The 17,659-nt window shown below is 41.4% G+C and overlaps 1 protein-coding gene across 4 annotated transcripts in view; it reads left to right on the top strand.

The window, feature by feature from the left end:
* LOC114559609 (voltage-dependent calcium channel subunit alpha-2/delta-4) overlaps positions 1-17,659 on the top strand; it is a 245,186-nt gene that overhangs the window by 42,255 nt on the left and 185,272 nt on the right. The window contains exons 2-3 of one of the 4 annotated variants that reach the window (XM_028584357.1): positions 2,409-2,552; positions 16,800-16,907. The exons of 1 other annotated variant lie outside the window; for it this stretch is intronic. In XM_028584357.1, coding sequence (XP_028440158.1) covers positions 16,876-16,907 — 32 coding nt within the window. In that variant the 5' untranslated portion in view covers positions 2,409-2,552; positions 16,800-16,875. The remainder of the gene's footprint in view (positions 1-2,408; positions 2,553-16,799; positions 16,908-17,659) is intronic. 2 more of the 4 variants (XM_028584355.1, XM_028584354.1) reach the window with 2 other exon arrangements.

Below are 17,659 nucleotides of genomic sequence, written 5' to 3'. Positions count from 1 at the left end.
TTAAATGTGATATATAGCGGTATAATGTCGATAGTTACGTGTGATATGGCTAGCGGTATTATGTCAATAGTTAAATGTGTTATAGCTAGCGGTATAATGTCAATAGTTAAATGTGATATATGGCGGTATAATGTCAATAGTTAAATGTGATATAGCGTTATGTCAATAGTTAAATGTGATATAGCTAGCGGTATTATGTCAATAGTTAAATGTGTTATAGCTAACGGTATAATGTCAATAGTTAAATGTGATATATAGCGGTATAATGTCGATAGTTACGTGTGATATGGCTAGCGGTATTATGTCAATAGTTAAATGTGATATAGCTAGCGGTATAATGTCAATAGTTAAATGTGATATAGCTAGCGGTATTATGTCAATAGTTAAATGTGATATAGCTAGCGGTATAATGTCAATAGTTAAATGTGATATAGCTAGCGGTACAATGTCAATAGTTAAATGTGATATAGCAAGCGGTATAATGTCAATAGTTAAATGTGATATAGCTAGCGGTATAATGTCTATAGTTAAATGTGATATATAGCGTTATAATGTCAATAGTTAAATGTGATATATAGCGGTATAATGTCAATAGTTAAATGTGATATATAGCGGTATAATGTCAATAGTTAAATGTGATATAGCTAGCGGTATAATGTCAATAGTTAAATGTGAGATATATATATATATATATATATATATATATATATATATATATATATATATACAGCGGTATAATGTCAACAGTTCGGTGTCTGTTGCTAGCTAACCAATTAGCATCAGCAGGTTTGTTTACCAGTAGCATAGCAACGCTAACCTCCGCTGGAATTGTCGGATAGGAACCGTCCATAGCCTTTCGCAGGAGTTCAATTTTTTTTAACTCATCCGGATGACCAACTGATACGATTTTTTTCGCACCGCACTTGTTCGGACCCATTTGCATGCGGTCTGCGAATCTCCACAGGAAACGAATGACTTCCGGACGTTTCAAAGCCGTATAGGAGCTGATTTCAACTGCCAGTGTAGACATTATATCCACGTTACTGATGATTATTTATCAGAAATCTAAGTGTGAAGATATTTTGTTAAAGCACCAATTGTCAACCCTAGAATATCGCCGCAATATCGATATCGAGGTATTTGGTCAGGAATATCGTGATATTTGATTTTCTCCATATCGCCCAGCCCTAGTTCAGACATCACGGTTCGGTACGAGTTCGCTATAATGTAGGGAAAAGCAAAAACGGAAATGCACAAGGCAATCTTTTTGTTATTGTGAACAGTGTCTATCTCTAATACATTAATGATCTCAATATCAGCTTTAACCCTCGTGTTGTCTTTCCATTGACCAACTTGAGCAACTTTTTGTCAAAATATAAAACTGTTAAACTTTTTTTTCAATGTTTTGGTCGTCTTTTTTTGACTTTTTCTGATGTTTTTGTCACTTTTTTTCAACGTTCTTTTATAAAACAAACTTTCAAATGCTATAAAATTGAAGAAAACATCCAAATTCAATGATAGCACTGAACTGATCATTTATTTTACTTGTGAAGACCGTTGTATGGAACCATTATATTTTGACAATTTGGTTGAAAGAAACCCAAATTTGTGATTTAGAAACTTTTTGAAAATATGAGAGTTAAAACGTTTGTATTCGTAGTGGGACACTACTTTTTTTTAAGTAATCAGACCAGTTATGTTATTGGCTCCTAATCGATGCATTGCCATTAGCCCAATATTTTTCTACACTTCATCAGAGAGGTCACAGTCCATTCAGAAGTGGATCATTACACTGGTTAAATGACATAGTAGCAGTCCATTATGCAGCTGTACGCGCTACGTTGCTTGTAAGGAAATAACGAGACAGAAACAGGCGAACCAGCTGTAAAAGTCACATCTTCTTTTTTTTTATAAGTGCGGTGCAGTGGATCCAGTTCATCCTGATGTGAAGAGTGGTAGATTCATGTAGATTTGAAAAGATAACTGATAAATTAATTTAAAGAAAGTGTTAAATTAAGTTATGGATAGAGCTGGGCGATTTTTAAATAAAAAACTTGATTTTCGATTCGATTTTTACCTCCTTCCATTTAAAACAAAATAACTGCAAATATATACTGTAAATCTATTTTAAAAATATATATTCATTGTATTTAATTAAAGTGCATCAACATAAACAAAATTGCAAAGGCAAACCCTTTCTCTAAGTGAAAAGTTACTGTGCAGTGTGCAACAAAGATTGTTAAACATCCTAATTATTTATACTGTATTTGGATTAATCTAAAAAATCTAAAATTTTTAAATCAAATAAAAAAATTTCCCAGCCCTAGTTATGGATTATATGAACTGCTAATCAGTAATTAAGTAAATATTTCTTTTTTGGGGGGTCTTTTATGGCCTTTAATTGACAGGACAGCATAGAGAGAGAGAGAGAGAGGGGCCCCGCAGCAGCAAAGGGTGGCAGGTTGGATTCGAACCCCCGGCCGCTGCCAAGGACCCAGGCCACATGGGGTGCACACTCGACTGGGAGAGTTGGAGGTCGTCTCTCAGCTGTGGTAACCCTCTTCATCTGTTTCATGTCATTCCTCTGAAATCTAATTTCAAGTTTCTTCTGTGGCAAAGACGACTGGATTCACGGAGGACAGTCTGTCTGTTGTAATGCTTGTCTGTCTGTCTGTCTGTGTCTGTCTGTCTGTCTGTTGTAATGTTTGTCTGTCTGTGTTTCTGTTTGTGTGTGTGTGTCTGTCTGTTGTAATGTCTGTCTGTCTGTCTGTGTCTGTCTGTTGTAATGTTTGTCTGTCTGTCTGTCTGTCTGTGTCTGTCTGTGTGTGTCTCTGTTGTAATGTTTGTCTGTCTGTGTGTCTGTATGTCTGTCTGTGTGTCTGTCTGTATGTGTCTGTCTGTTGTAATGCTTGTCTGTCTGTCTGTCTGTGTGTGTCTGTATGTTGTAATGCTTGTCTGTCTGTGTGTGTGTCTGTCTGTCACATTTTATGGTGAATGAAAGGCTCGATCTGACGAAGTAGGTCACTGAATCACATCGAAGCATTGACGGCAATGCTGCTGACAGTTCTGCCGGTTTTTTGTTTTTTTTAATTCGAATATTAATTTTCACATTCGAAATTCGTTTTTTTTAAACTATTCGAATATATATTCGAATTTAGAATATTCGTTGACAGCCCTAGTGTGTGTGTGTCTGTCTGTCTGTGTGTGTGTGTGTGTGTGTGTGTGTGTGTGTGTGTGTGTGTGTGTCTGTGTTTCTGTGTCCATTTGTCCGTGTGTGTGTGTGTGTGCCTGTGCCTGTGCCCGTGTGTCTGTGTTTGTGGGTGTGTGAGTGTGTGTGTGTCTGTGTTTCTGTCTGTTTGTCTCTGTTTGTCTCTGTGTGTGTGTGTGTGTGTGTGTGTGTGTGTGTGTGTCTGTCTGTGTTTCTGTGTCTGTTTGTCTCTGTGTGTGTGTGTGTGTGTGTGTCTGTTTCTCTGTGTGTGTCTGTTTGTCTCTGTGTGTGTGTGTCTGTCTGTGCCCGTGTGTCTGTGGGTGTGTGTGTTTCTGTGTCTGTGTGTGTGTGTGTGTGTGTGTGTGTGTGTGTGTGTGTGTGTGTGTGTGTGTGTGTGTGTGTGTGTAGAAGTAACTAACCAGCACCTTCTTCACTACCTACCAGCCATGGTGACTGTTACACAACAAAGGCCACAGCTGTAGCCTTAAAATGCTCTGGAGACACAAAAAAATGTCACATGATGATGATGATGATGTTTCACATCCAATCAAAATCAGTTGCCTGAGTGTCCCGTGCCACAGACAGACAGACAGACAGACAGACAGACAGACAGTTGTAGTCCGTCTCCAAAGACAGCAGCATCTCTTAGCCTCTAGTTCAGAGTTAAGTCTCCGTCCTGGCTTTGAGTCGCCGTCGTCATCGAGCTCATTACCGTGCCCGACAGTAAAGTGGAAAGAATGTCTCTGTCGGAGCGCCCGGCTCTCTTCACCGTGCACAATCGCTGAGGTCATCCTTGTTTTTAACAAGCGCTGACTCCACTCGCAAAGCATGAGGGAGTTTCACAGCAATGAGCGGGAACTGCAGAGAGAAGACAGACTGCCGCTCCAGAGAGCGCTATTCTCCAGAGGGCCACAAACGGGAGGCTTTTACCGTGATTCATGTGCCGAGACGGATGGACATGCTCACACGTACGGTCCAAAACAGGCTCTGGACATTCAGCCGTACCAAGTCACACCACTAGGGGGACACCAGGGGGTCCTCTCGCCCTCCACAAGTCTGACTTTAAAGTCTTTAAACCACGCTGTAATGTGTGTTTTCTAGAGCCTGAACGATTGTGTGTGTGTGTGTACAGTACAGGCCAAAAGTTTGGACACACCTTCATATTCAATGCGTTTCCTTTTTATTTTCATGACTATTTACATTGTAGATTCTCACTGAAGGCATCAAAACTATGAATGAACACATATGAAATTAACAACAACAAAAAAGTGTGAAATAACTGAAAACATGTCTTATATTTTAGATTCTTCAAAGTAGCCACCCTTTGCTTTTTTATTAATAAGGGAAATAATTTCACTAATTGACCCTGACAAAGCACACCTGTGAAGGTAAAACCATTTCAGGTGACTACCTCATGAAGCTCATTGAGAGAACACCAAGGGTTTGCAGAGTTATCAAAAAAAGCAAAGGGTGGCTACTTTGAAGAATCTAAAATATAAGACATGTTTTCAGTTATTTCACACTTTTTTGTTAAGTACATAATTCCATATGTGTTCATTCATAGTTTTGATGCCTTCAGTGAGAATCTACAATGTAAATAGTCATGAAAATAAAAAGGAAACGCATTGAATGAGAAGGTGTGTCCAAACTTTTGGCCTGTACTGTGTGTGTGTGTGTGTGTGTGTGTGTGTGTGTGTGTGTGTGTGTGTGTGTGTGTCCCACCAACAGTCCAAAAGCTAAAGAAAATCAGTTTAAAATAATATGAACCAGAGAGGAACCAGCAGATCCTCACAGGTAATGATTGAGCTAAATGATGATGTCATTGGATTACTGGAGTACTTGCTGCAGCCATATAGAGAACATGATTTTATTATTTTATAGTTAGAAATAAAACAGTGTTCCTTATTAGCCCTTTTGTATAAATTATATACTATATATAACTAATTATATACCAACATTTTCATAATTTTTTCCCCCTCAATTTTTTTTGTCCCTTTTGTTGACGTTTTTTCACTTTTTTGACGTTTTAGCCATTTTTCCCCAAAGATTTGACGCTTACTTGTGCTGTTTTAGAATTTTTTTTAGTTTTGTCACTTTTTCCAATATTTTTTAACTCTTTCTATTTTATTTATTTTTCCCCCAACGTTTTGTCGCCTTGTTCGCCATTTTCGATTCTTATTTTCCAACCTACCATATTTCTGATGTAATAAAAACCCTAACTTGGAAACGGGTCAAATGTGACCCCAGGACGTGGTGGGCCGGTGAGCTCAGTTGGTAGAGCGGGCGCACATGTGCAGAGGTTTATTCATCCACGCAGAAGGTCCAGGGTTTGAATCCGACCTGTGACGGCTTTCCTGCATGTCCCCCCTCCCCCCTCTCTCTCTCTCTCTCTCTCTCTCTCTGTCTCTTTCCAGTCCAATAAAGGAAGAAATGCCCAAAAAGAAAAATATTGACGCCCAGGACAAGATGAGGGTTAAATAGTTGCGTTATCTGTTTGATAAAATTATCTTTCAGCTAAGTTTCAGACCAAATACTTGCAGTACAAAACATATATTAGGAATCCTGTACCTACTTGTGTCATGTTTTCTATTTTTTGATTTTAAATCTTTCTCACGCTGATGTGGCCTTCACTTTATGTTTAGAGACATTCGATCCTCTCCCAGAAAAGCCTCTGGAAATGTCGGCTGAAGTTTCTTCGCAGAACTGAGAAAGCGCCCACAATGCCAACGTTCGTCACCTCGGGGGAAGGGAGGGGAGGAGGGTCGTGACGGTCTCGGTCCGCCACGCCGCGGCCCCACTGGCCCTTGCAGGCGCTCGCCCCGCGAGGGATTATCCAACCACGCCTGGAAAAGACGTGTGAAATTGTGACGGGCACGAAAATAAAATGACAAAGTTTGCGAGGCTGTGCGTGGAGGAGCGTGTTAGCTGTTGGCACGCACACCGCTGTGTAAGCCGATATGTGTGTGTGTGTGTGTGTGTGTGTGTGTGTGTGTGTGTGTGTGTGTGTGTGTCGGTGCCCTGGCAGTGGACGGGCCAACTGTGAGGCCGCTGTGAGTCAGTGGGTTTCGCCGTGATCTCTGCTGATAGCAGGTGCTCTGAGGGGGGAAACCCGATCGGCCCGACACACCGCGGCTGTATGCTTTAATTGATTAGAGCGAGTTTTATGACAGTAAGGCCTCAGGCATGTAGCCGCAGCCAACAATCAGACGGTAGCTCTCAATACCAACGCTTGGCTCCCAAAAAGCTCCGGACCCCCGCTTTAAAGTCTGAGATGTAAATGATGAGAAGTGAGTAGGGAGGTTTCTGACTCTGAGTGTGGGCCGTGACAAGAAGTCGTCAGATTTGATTAATGGAAAGTCGGAAGGGATTGAAGGAGAGGTTATGAAGTAAGCACCATTCCCTAGGCAAATGCTTGTAAAATATGCAATTGGCTGGCAGATTTGCCCAATCACCAGCCCCCCAAAAAAACAAAACAATGTAAGTAATCTATTCAGTGGCTGGTAAAATGTAAACACTTACTAGCCATTTGGCTGGTGGGCGAAAAAGTTAATTTTGAACACTGTCTTAAAGGTTAAAGCAAGTTGTGGGGAAATGATAACTTCTTGTCTAAGAATGCTCATATTATGCTCATTTTCAGGTTCATAATTGTATTTTGAGGTTATATCAGAATAGGTTTACGTGGTTTAATTTAAAAAAAAAAAAACACCATATTTTTGTTGTACTGCACGTTGCTGCAGCTCCTCTTGTCACCCTGTGTGTTGAGCTCTCTGTTTTAGCTACAGAGTGAGACATCTCACTTCTGTTACATCTTTGTTGGGAGTCGCACATGTGCAGTACCTAGGTAAGGACTACTAGCCAGTCAGAAGCAGAGTATGAGGGCGTGCCCTGACAGTACCTAGGTAAGGACTACTTTATCATATTATTTTAGTGAGGACTATTTTTGGGGCTTTTTCCCTTTTATTATATAGTGACATTGGATAGACATGAAAGAGGGAGAGAGATGGGGGACGACACGCAGCATAGGGCAGCAGGTCGGATTCGAACCCGCACCGCTGCAAAGGACTCAGCCTATATGGGGCGAACGCTCATACTGGGTGAGCCAGGAATAATAACCATATAACCACCAAATATTTGTATCGATATCGGCCTTAAAAATCCTTTATCGGTCAGGCTCTATTTTGAAGCCTCGCTAAGTATTCTTCATGCAGCCAAAGGCTTTGAGGCTTCGCTGCTCACCCCCCTCTCAACGCTGGGAAATGACGAACCCGCCATAGCTGTGATATCAACATGGTGAGTCACGGCCAGGCAGGATTACCAGTCAGAGTTCAGGCACTTCATCGGTGTCATCGGCTGCCGATGTGTCACCGTTCATACGCAGATCTCATTTCATACGTTGTTTCTCTGTGGAAGGCAGCAGCCGGTCACAGGGGAGGTCAGAGGTCACACACCAGCGGCTACCCCCAAATACACTGTAAAGACAGTAGCGTCAGGGACATCAATTCAGTTAATTATTCAGTTTATAGTGTCCTGTTCATAACAGAAGTTATGTCAGGACACTTTACAAAGACAAGTGCAGGGCTCCAGACTAACTTTTTTTCACTAGGAGCACAGTGGCCCCCTACTGAAAATGTTAGGGGCGCAACCAGAAAATGTAGGGGCACACACCGTAGATCAACATGCTAACCAAATATTCACATTTCTACTAATTCCCACTGTATTACTAATAAATACTTTGATAATAGATGCAGAAATTACAATGTGCGGTTTCAAATTCAGTTTCACTTTTGAAGATGCAACATTGAAGGCACCATGGCTGTCATGACGGTAAACAAAATATTAAAAAAAATATACCAACTCTGGTCTACAACTACAATGAATTCACCTTAAAATTAAACATGTATTGTTTAGGCTACTACCCTTAGGGTTGGGTACCTTTCGCATCAGAACTAATATTGGTACAGATACCTGAAATTATGGTACATTTTTTCGGTACTTTCCCTCTGTAATTACAAAACAATTATTTCAGTTGTAAAAATAATTCCAAACCTATTTATCCTATGTACTCAGAACATTGTTATTTTATTAGAATATGTTACACTCTAAAGAAATTAAACAAAAATAAAAATAAAACCCCTCCCTCTCTCCTCCCAAACCCGTCCCTACAACCTATTAAATTGAATAATTATTAATTTCTTACTCACTGTAACTTGTTTAGCCTGTTGTAGTTTCATCATGACTGTTTTCAATTGCTCTTTAATGTTTCATGTAAAGCACTTTGAGTTGCCTTTTTGCTGAAAGGAGCTGTAGAAATAGGGTTGCCTTACAACCTCAGCCTGTCAGTCAGTGCCCAGGGCACAGTCCTCAGAGTCACTGCTGGGGGCACCAAATTATAGTTATTTTTGTAAAAGAATTTCAAGTTAAAATGTCTTAACATGAATCCAACATATTACTAGCAAATATAAATCCCCACTGATGATAGGCATACTGGCCCATAGGTAAGGTAGTCACTAAGGTAGCCATCCACAGATACAGTTCATCCTAAGGAGTCACTGGGCGACATGCATGTTTAACATTTAAAGATGATTTCTAAAATCATGCCCACAGTTATTTAAATAGCTTAGTATTCTATGTAGGGCTGCCACCTCTTAGTCGATTAGTCGACTAATCGGTCGTTTTGGTCTTAGTCGACTAAGATTTCTTTAGTCGATTAGTCATTTTTTATGCTTATTAATGCTTAATTACTTATTTCCAAGAAACTTCTGAGCACATTTATGGTAAACACAAGATTTAAAGTGGTGCTTTTGCAGACTTAATTGTGGAGAAACTCAGTTTTACAGATGGTTAATTAACTACATTTATATTGTGCTTTTCTAGTCTTAACCACCTCTCAAAGCGCACAGCTCTGTCAATTAAATCAACTAATCGATTAGTCGACAAAATCCTATAAGTGTTAGTCGACTAAGAATTTCTTTAGTCGAGGACAGCCCTAGTTCTATGCACTAAAAATGGTATGTATAAATGCCGCCCTCCACTTAATTGTAGGCCCAATTTAATATGCAACTTTTTTTTTAATACAATATATGTAGTAGGGGGTCCCTGCTCCGTCTCTCTTTCAGTTAAAGGGTCCTTGGTTTAAAAAACGTTGAAGACCCCTGAAGTAAAGTGTAATTCTGCCAAACTGACAAGTAGCGTCTTTGAGTTTTTCCTCAGATTGTATTTTTTATTTAGGAGCACGTTGCTGGGTGTTTCTGGTCCTCGGCGCTGCAGGTGTTTTGTTCTCCCCGCATCCTCTCTGACCTCTGACCCCCCCATCTCGCCTCTGCTTATCCCTCCCTAACGAAGCCGTACTTGTCGTGGCGGCCGGCAGTCAACGACCACCAGAAGGTTTAGCGAGATGGCTGTTTTTTTTCCTCCTTCTTGACTGTCGTCGTCTCTTCCGTACGACATCTCTTTCCTCTCCGCGAGCCAATCAGAGGAGCCGAGGAGCCCCTCGGCTGGACGTGTCAACAGGTCTGTTTTGATCAGGGGATGAGAGCGTCTTGGTCGCCGAGCTTAAAGGATTGGTGAAGAATGTAAATTCAGCGCTGCTCCGGTGAGAGGGTCAGCGAGGACAAAGGGCGGAGGGGAGGGGTAGGGGTGGGGGGTCAGCCAGGCTTAGGTTACTGCGAGAGAAAAGCACCAAAGTCAAGGGTAAAGTCTGAGCAGCCAGTAAACGTAACACACACGTTTGAGCTGTAATTTTAATTCCAAATGTTGCTGTACAATCAAATTGTCTCAGAAATAACTGCCAGGATTCATACGTTTTGAAAAAACCTGGAAAAGTTATGGAATTTGAAAAAAATGCAAATTCCAGGGCCTGGAAAGGTTTTGGAAACATAAAAAAGACCCAGAAAGTTTTTGAAAAGTCATGGAATTTTTTTTTAACACAGCATAATATGTGATTAATAAATGTATTTTCACGTTGTCTTAACCTCAGCGTCGTATTCGGGGAGCGATATTATGAACCCCACTATGAACCACAGACATTATCATTCATTAATAGTTAAACCTCTGAGGGTCAACTTTAACACAGATTTGTATTCTTATTGTAGAATGTCGACTGACATTTTCAGGAACACATAGTCATGGAAATTTGCCAAAAAGTCATGAAAAAGTATTGGTTAAAATGCGTATGAACCCTGAACTGCAATTAACAATATAATTGTCTCTTTGAGTCAAATCTTCGTAGTACTAAATCAGCATTTTTTTTTACTGCTTTTCTGACGTTTTTAGCATTTTCAGATGTCTATTTTGTAAAATGTATTACTATGAGGCTAAATTTATTTTAATCTATTTCCTTCTTTTATGCCCTTTTAAACATGTAAGATGTCCTTGTGTATTTAGAAAGGCGTCGGCCAAATAAAATGTTTTATTATTATTATAATAATAATAAACCATGGACGTACTTGGCCAAAGAGACATCTCTAAATCAGTGGAGAAGTTTAGTTTGAGCGTCATAATCCCCCACAAATTGACAGAATTTTATCAGAATTTGAGCCATTCGGTCCGATAATAAAAATCTCCGAGGTTTTCCCTGCGGTTTGTGTGTAGGTGTGAGTATTGGGGGGGGGGGGGTTTAGGAGTCCTTCCTCAAGAAGTTGTTATGTTTTTTAAATAATAATAAAAAAATCAATTTCCCCATTAGGGCTGTGCTCTATTGAAGAAATTCTTAGTCGACTAACACCCGTTCCATTGTATCGACTAATCGATTAGTTGATTTAATCGACAGATGTGTAAATCTGAGTTTCTCCGCTAAGAGTCATGCTAAAGCACCACTTTAGTTCTAGTGTTTACCAGAGATGTGCTCGTACGGTTCTTGGAAATAAGTCATTCAGCATGAAAAAAGCATCAAACATGACTAATGGACTAAAGAGATCTAAGTTGACTAAGACCAAAACGACCGATTAGTCAACTAATCAACTAAGAGGGAGCAGCCCTATTCCCCATGCATTTTATGTCTCTTTGGGGATTTTTTTTTGTGTCTCTTTGTAGTCGTGTGTGTCTCTTTTTGGTCATTTGTGGGGGGGTTTCCACATCGTTTTGGGCCATTATTATCACCATATCTGGGTCTAGAACGTTGAAAAAGCTAGAGCAGATAACAAATAAATAACACTCAAAAAGCTTAAAGACAAAAACTCAAAAGCTAAAGAAGTCCAACTACAGTCATTTGATCTGAGAAAAGCCTTACAGCGCTGGCAGGAAACCTGTGTGTTATTTAAAATACAGGTGCTCAGCATAACTGAATACACCCAGCTGTTTAAAGGCCATTTATTTCATGGATCCAGGATACTATGCATCCCCCCCCCACATCATCACATACCCTTCACCATACCTAGAGATTGGCATGGTTTTATGTCAGTTAGCCTAATAGCTGGTTTGATTTGCATTAAGAGATGATTTCATGGAAAGTTCCCCATTACATTTATTTATTTACGATGCATTATTCATTCACAATGGAAATTGGTGTCCTTAAAGGTTGGATTTTTCCTCATTTGTTTTTTTTAATTAAGGCCTTTTTTATTCCTCTTTTTAGTCAACTCCAGCATGGGTGTGTAAACTCATGCTGAGCACTTGTATGAAGTTGAACATGTCCTTGCTGTGCAGGCTGTGAATGCTCAGAGAGGCTGTCAGCAACTTGGTCTTATCCTGCAGAACATCTGCAGTTTATCAAACATGCTCGTTCCTCTGCCTTCGTCCTCTCTCTCTCTCTCTCTCTCTCTCTCTCCCACTCTACAGCTGGTGCCGAGGACTTGACTTTGAAACGCGAGATGGCCGCCGAGTTGTTTGCATACCGTTTGCGAGCGGGTGGCAAAGTAACATGGAGGACGGTAATTATGGGACAGGTTCGGGCCCAGTGTCCCCAGAGAGCAGGACTTCCTGCTCCGTTTGTTCCCCACGTTTCTCGGCGGGCCCTTAAAGCGGCTCTGCTGCGCTGGGCGCGTGGCCCCGAAGGACTCGACTCAGCAGTAAAACATGCACACTTGTTATCGCGTTGCTGTCAACCTGCGTCGCTGATCAGCGTGTTGGAATTCCTACAACCGACACGCTGATACTCCGAGAAACAACTTCTAACACGAGGCTTCTCAAAATTGAAATCTAATTAAGAATCTAGCGAGGCCTTGGGAACAGCATCATTAAAGAGGTCACAGCTGGATTGATCTTAGAACTTTATTTTTTTTTTGCTATTTAGTCGGCGAGTGAAGTCTTTGCGGTGACGGATTATTATTTATTTTTTTTAAAGGTCCAGCGTGTAACGTGTTCAGTTGTTCATTATCTAAATCTGTGTTGCCCGTTCACAAACTTGTCCTTTTTCATGAATATTTACCTCCACCGTCAATTCCAAGTATTCCTATTGGCTTGAAGTTTTACATTTGCATTCGCATGAACTGGGGTAGACGCTCCATATTCATGCTCCATCTCGAAAAATGTTGGCCGGTAAGGGACATACAGGACATAGACGGTATATATAGTGGACCAGCAGACCCCGTGTCTCTGTACGAGACCAGTGGAGGATATCAGAAGTCTCTTTCCCGGTGCTGGCTGAGTGTTACTGAGCAGCCTCCAACTGAGAGACGTAGATGTGACGTGAGCAACGTGTCTGAAAGTGTGAAGTCTTCTGGTAGCTGTGCCGAGAGAAATCTCAATCATTCCCAATCTTACAGAGACGGAGAGTGTAGGTATATGTAAGGAGATAACATAGACACAGGCTAATTACTGATCACTAACATGCTAGTTAACATTAGTCATTAAACCTAAACAGATAATGGAAGTCCAAACTGCCTGTGAGCTTCTCCTGTACTATACGGTAATTCCTCTATTGTGCGACAGTAAGTCTCGTGGTTATGACCCAATCGTTAGCCTATTTTTATAAAAGCGTCTGCTACGGAGCCATAACGTGAGCTACGAGGTAATGGAGCCTTTTATACATTGTCGTGTTTCTTTAGAAATAAACAACGGACAAATAAAGTCTTTAAACGCTTCAGATGTAAAGTTATTCCCTGTCAAAGTGACGTCAAAATGAATGGGAGTCAATGGGATGCTAACGGGAGGTGATGGCTTGTTGGCATCAAAATGGTTTGAGTTCTGAAGAGAGGCTAACCCCCCCTTGCATTCAGCACATACTGCTCCGCCTTTGGCGTTTTCTCTGTCTCATGATAAACTCACAGCTGCTGCTAATGCTGCTAATGGCTATCGTAGCTTCCCGGCTCCGGGACCACACGTGTTCACAATCCTTTTTCTTCTTCGCCCAGAAAAAGGAAAAGGAGATAGAAAAGAGCAAGAGAGCGGCTTTTTGAAGCATGAAGGCTACCGTAGCTGTTAATACGTACTTTGAACTGCGTGGAAGCGAAAGAGTTGATTGCGATATATGATGTCAACGCTAGATGGGAGAAATGCCCACACACTGGACCTTTAAGATCATTCTTTTGAGGCATTTTTGCCTGTATTTGACCGCTTAGAGAGATACTGGAAATGGGAGAGAGAAAGAAAGGGGCAGAACATGCAACAAAAGTCCCAAGGCTGGAAACGAACGAAGTAGGGTTGGTTTAAAAAAATAAATATTAATAAAACGATACTGCATGACATTGCAATATTTTCCGATACGCGGAAGCCAAGCAGCGTTCTTTTATTACACATGTATTGTTCAGTTTGTCGGCTTGACATTTTGCAGCAATATATAGGGCTGGGCAATATATCGATATTATATCGATATCGTGATATAAGACTAAATATCATCTTAGATTTTGGATATTGTAATATCGTGATATGACACAAGTGTCTTTTCCTGGTTTTAAAGGCTGCATTAGAGTAAAGTGATGAACTTTTCTGAACTTACCAGACTGTTCTAATATTCACCTTTACCCACTTAGTCATTATGTCCATATTACTGATGATTATTAATATATAATCTAAGTGTGAAGATATTTTGTTAAAGCACCAATTGTCAACCCTAGAATATATCTCCGCAATATCGATATTGAGGTATTTGGTCAAGAATATCGTGATATCTGATTTTCTCCATATTGCCCAGCCCTAGTAATACAATTGAAGTGAGATGAACAAACGGAGAAAGTGTATCTTTTTAGATCTTTTTGTGTGTGTGTGTGTGTGTGTGTGGGGTGTTTGTCTTTTCCCAGTGGCTGCTGGGAGAAGTAGTTCTCTGCGCCGTCTCCCTCTCGGCACCTCGTTAGAGTGTCCAGCTGGGAGACGTTTGCCAGCAGAGTGTCAACAGACGACTCACTGCTGCCAGTTTGCACCGCCGCGCAGTTCAGTTCAGAGAGCAACGGCGCCAGAGAGCCTCTGAGCAAGGCAGCAGCCTGCAGCCGACTGTGGCTGCACAAGGTGTCGAGAAGCAGCCTTCTACACCTGTTGATTGATGGGTGGGTGGACCTCCAGACATTTCTCATTTGCTGATTGGATTGCTTTGTTGTAGGGATCAACCAATAATCGGCCTGGCCGATTTTCAGGTAATTTGCAGATTATCTGTGTTTTTATTTAACCGATATAACCAATAAAGTGAATTCATTAAAAAGTGCACCACTTTGGCTCCTCTACAGCCCTGTAAGCAGTCTGCAACGTGCAAACAAACTGTTATTATGTTTAGACTTCAGGAAGCTAAATTTGTTTTTTTGTTTTCATTTATTTGACTGCGTATTAAGTTTCCGTTTTATCAAATAATTGCTTTAAGCATTCAAACAAAGGTGTCCTTCCTCAAGAAAATGTGACATTTTTTCTCTTTGTGGGTTTTTGTGTCTCTTTGTAAGTCGTGTGTGTCTCTGTTTGGTCATTTATGTTTCTTTTAGAGTTGTTTTGTGTCCCTTTTGTGGTAGTTTTGAGTCTTAGTCTGAGTTTTGAGTCCGAGTTCAGGAAAAGAACAAACGTGGAAAGGAAACACAATTTTCGGCCTTTCATACGCAGTCAATTCACACAAGGTTAGGAGCCAAACGGCGTTGATAAACACGCGAAATAGCGAGTGTGCGTCTTTATAACATGCAAATCGTGGCTGAGTGATGTAAATCAACAGGAACCAAAAGGTGCGCGCATATAACTCCAATTCTTGCCTCATTGCATTGGCTCCCTGTTAGTTTTAGGATTGATTTTAAGATTTTATTGTTTGTTTTTAAAGCTGTGAATGGACTGGCCCCAACATATATTTCAGACCTCATCCAAATTTATACGCCAGCGCTTGAGGTCCCCAAGTCAAGACTTAAGACTCGGGGGAACAGGGCCTTTTCTGTGGTTGGACCTAAACTCTGGAATGCCCTGCCCCTCCATGTTCAAACTGCCCCTTTAAGACGTGTCTAAAGACACACTTTTATTCTTTGGCTTTTAATTCTGTGTGAGTTATGTGGTCCACTTTGGAGTTTATTCTTTATTTTTTCTATATTTTCTATACTTTTAAACCTGATGTTTTTATTTTGTTTAAATAATTTTATATTAATTGTTTTGTATGTATGTTTTCTAGTCTAAACAGTCTTAACAACTACTCAAAGCTCTTTAACATAGTACAGGAACCATTCACCATTGACACACATTCAGACACTGTGGCCGAGGCTGCCGTACAAGGTGCCACCTGCTCATCAGATAAACACTCACACACATTTACACTCCGATGGAGCAGCATCGGGGGCAACTCGGGGTTCAGTGTCTTGCCCAAGGGCAAAGATCTTCAGCTCTAACCTAAGGACAAGCGTTGCCTTGGAAAGGATGGTGGGTGGGAACGGGGGGAGATGTTGCCTGTAACTTTGCACCTAACCCACTGAATGGGAAAATCCAAATTTAAAGTGCTCATATTCTGCTCATTTTCAGGTTCATAATTGTATTTAGAGGTTGTACCAGAATAGGTTTACATGGTTTCATTTTCCAAAAACACCATATTTTTTGTTGTACTGCACATTGCTGCAGCTCCTCTTTTCACCCTGTGTGTTGAGCTCTCTGTTTTAGCTACAGAGTGAGACCTCTTAACTTCTGTAACATCTTTGTTGTCAGTCGCCTATGCTCAGTAGCTAGGTAAGGACTACATGAGCTAGCTAGCTGTTTCTCCCAACTTCGGCCTGTACAAGGCAGGATTAGCCGGAAGACTCCTTCTAAAGGAGGGCGCACTTCAAACTTTGCGTGGAATACCTGCAGAACAGGGACATGGAAGTAGTTCTGTACAATTTATTTTGTAGATTAGGGTGAATTGGTGTGTGTTGTAGCAGTGTTTTGCCATTGAGAACGAGCTAGCATGCTAACGGTTAGCCCACTAGGCCCCCTTGTTTCGGCTGATGACGTAGAAAGCCGTGCAGGTTTTGACCAGCTCACCCGGAGACTGAAGGCAGGACACATTCAGAAACCAGATCTCACTCAGAACACCATGGATGGTTTTTCTTTCAAAGTTTGTATGCGTGTGGAAGCACCAGAGACACAAAATAACACCCAGAATCCCAGAAAAGGTGATTTTTTTTTTTTTCATAGTATGGGCACTTTAAGGTAAAAAAAAAAAAAACTACTATGAATGACACTGAATTGTGATTTTTTTTTCGCACTACTTTTTAAAACCTTTTCTTGTCAGTCATTGTTCCGGGCAGCTCCGTGAGAAAACGTGGTGTCATCCTGGCGGTTGGATCTGTTTTGGCCGGTGAGGACTGATGTTTCATGGGTGTGCTGCGGCAGTGCCAAGGTACCACACACCCTCCTCCTCCTCCTCCTCTTCCTCTCGTCTCTTCTCTTCTCATTATCCCGTGCAGATGTTCAGTGCCCCGGGAACCGTATCAGTTGACCACAAATCTAATTGATATCAAAACTCTGGCGGGGGAAGCCTTAAGCCCCTCTGCGCTCTCAGGTTACGGCCTGTTATAAGCCCGGCCCGACTTCTGACAGCCACTTTCGGCGTGAAACATGCACTGTCCTCGCTTCAAAGGAGAACTCACCCCCCCCCCCCCACACACCCCACTCCCCCACCCCCATCCCACTGCCACCTAGGAAGAGCCTATAGTTTTCCACAGCGCTCCGAACTCGCTTGAGACTAAAAAAAAAAATCTGATTCATCACGCTCTGGGCTTTTTTTGGGGCGGTTTTGGCACGCCGAAACAAAGGCATTAATAAGCTCATCGGCAAACAGTGAGTTTAATATGGGAAAGTGATCCGTGGCCGGGTATTACAATGCAGCTGAGAGGGGGAATTGGAAGCTTAAGGAGAGGATGTGATGGTAATGACTTTAAGGCGCCTTTAATCCTCCCCATCTGGGCCCTGGCGATTGTTTGATATTTATGGTCGATCATCGGCACTAATAGGTTTGTTATTTTTCTTACGGGATGAATATGAATGGGGGGGGGGGGGCATGGGAACAGGCTCTCGCCATTTGTTTTGTTTTCATTTTGTTTTTGGGGGGTTCAAAAACCCGGGGATCAGTTTTCAGACGGAGAGGGCCTG

The sequence above is a fragment of the Perca flavescens genome, chromosome 8, assembly GCF_004354835.1.
Source record: "Perca flavescens isolate YP-PL-M2 chromosome 8, PFLA_1.0, whole genome shotgun sequence".
NCBI classification, from domain to species: Eukaryota; Metazoa; Chordata; class Actinopteri; order Perciformes; family Percidae; genus Perca; species Perca flavescens.
This window is presented reverse-complemented; position numbering and strand designations above follow the sequence as displayed.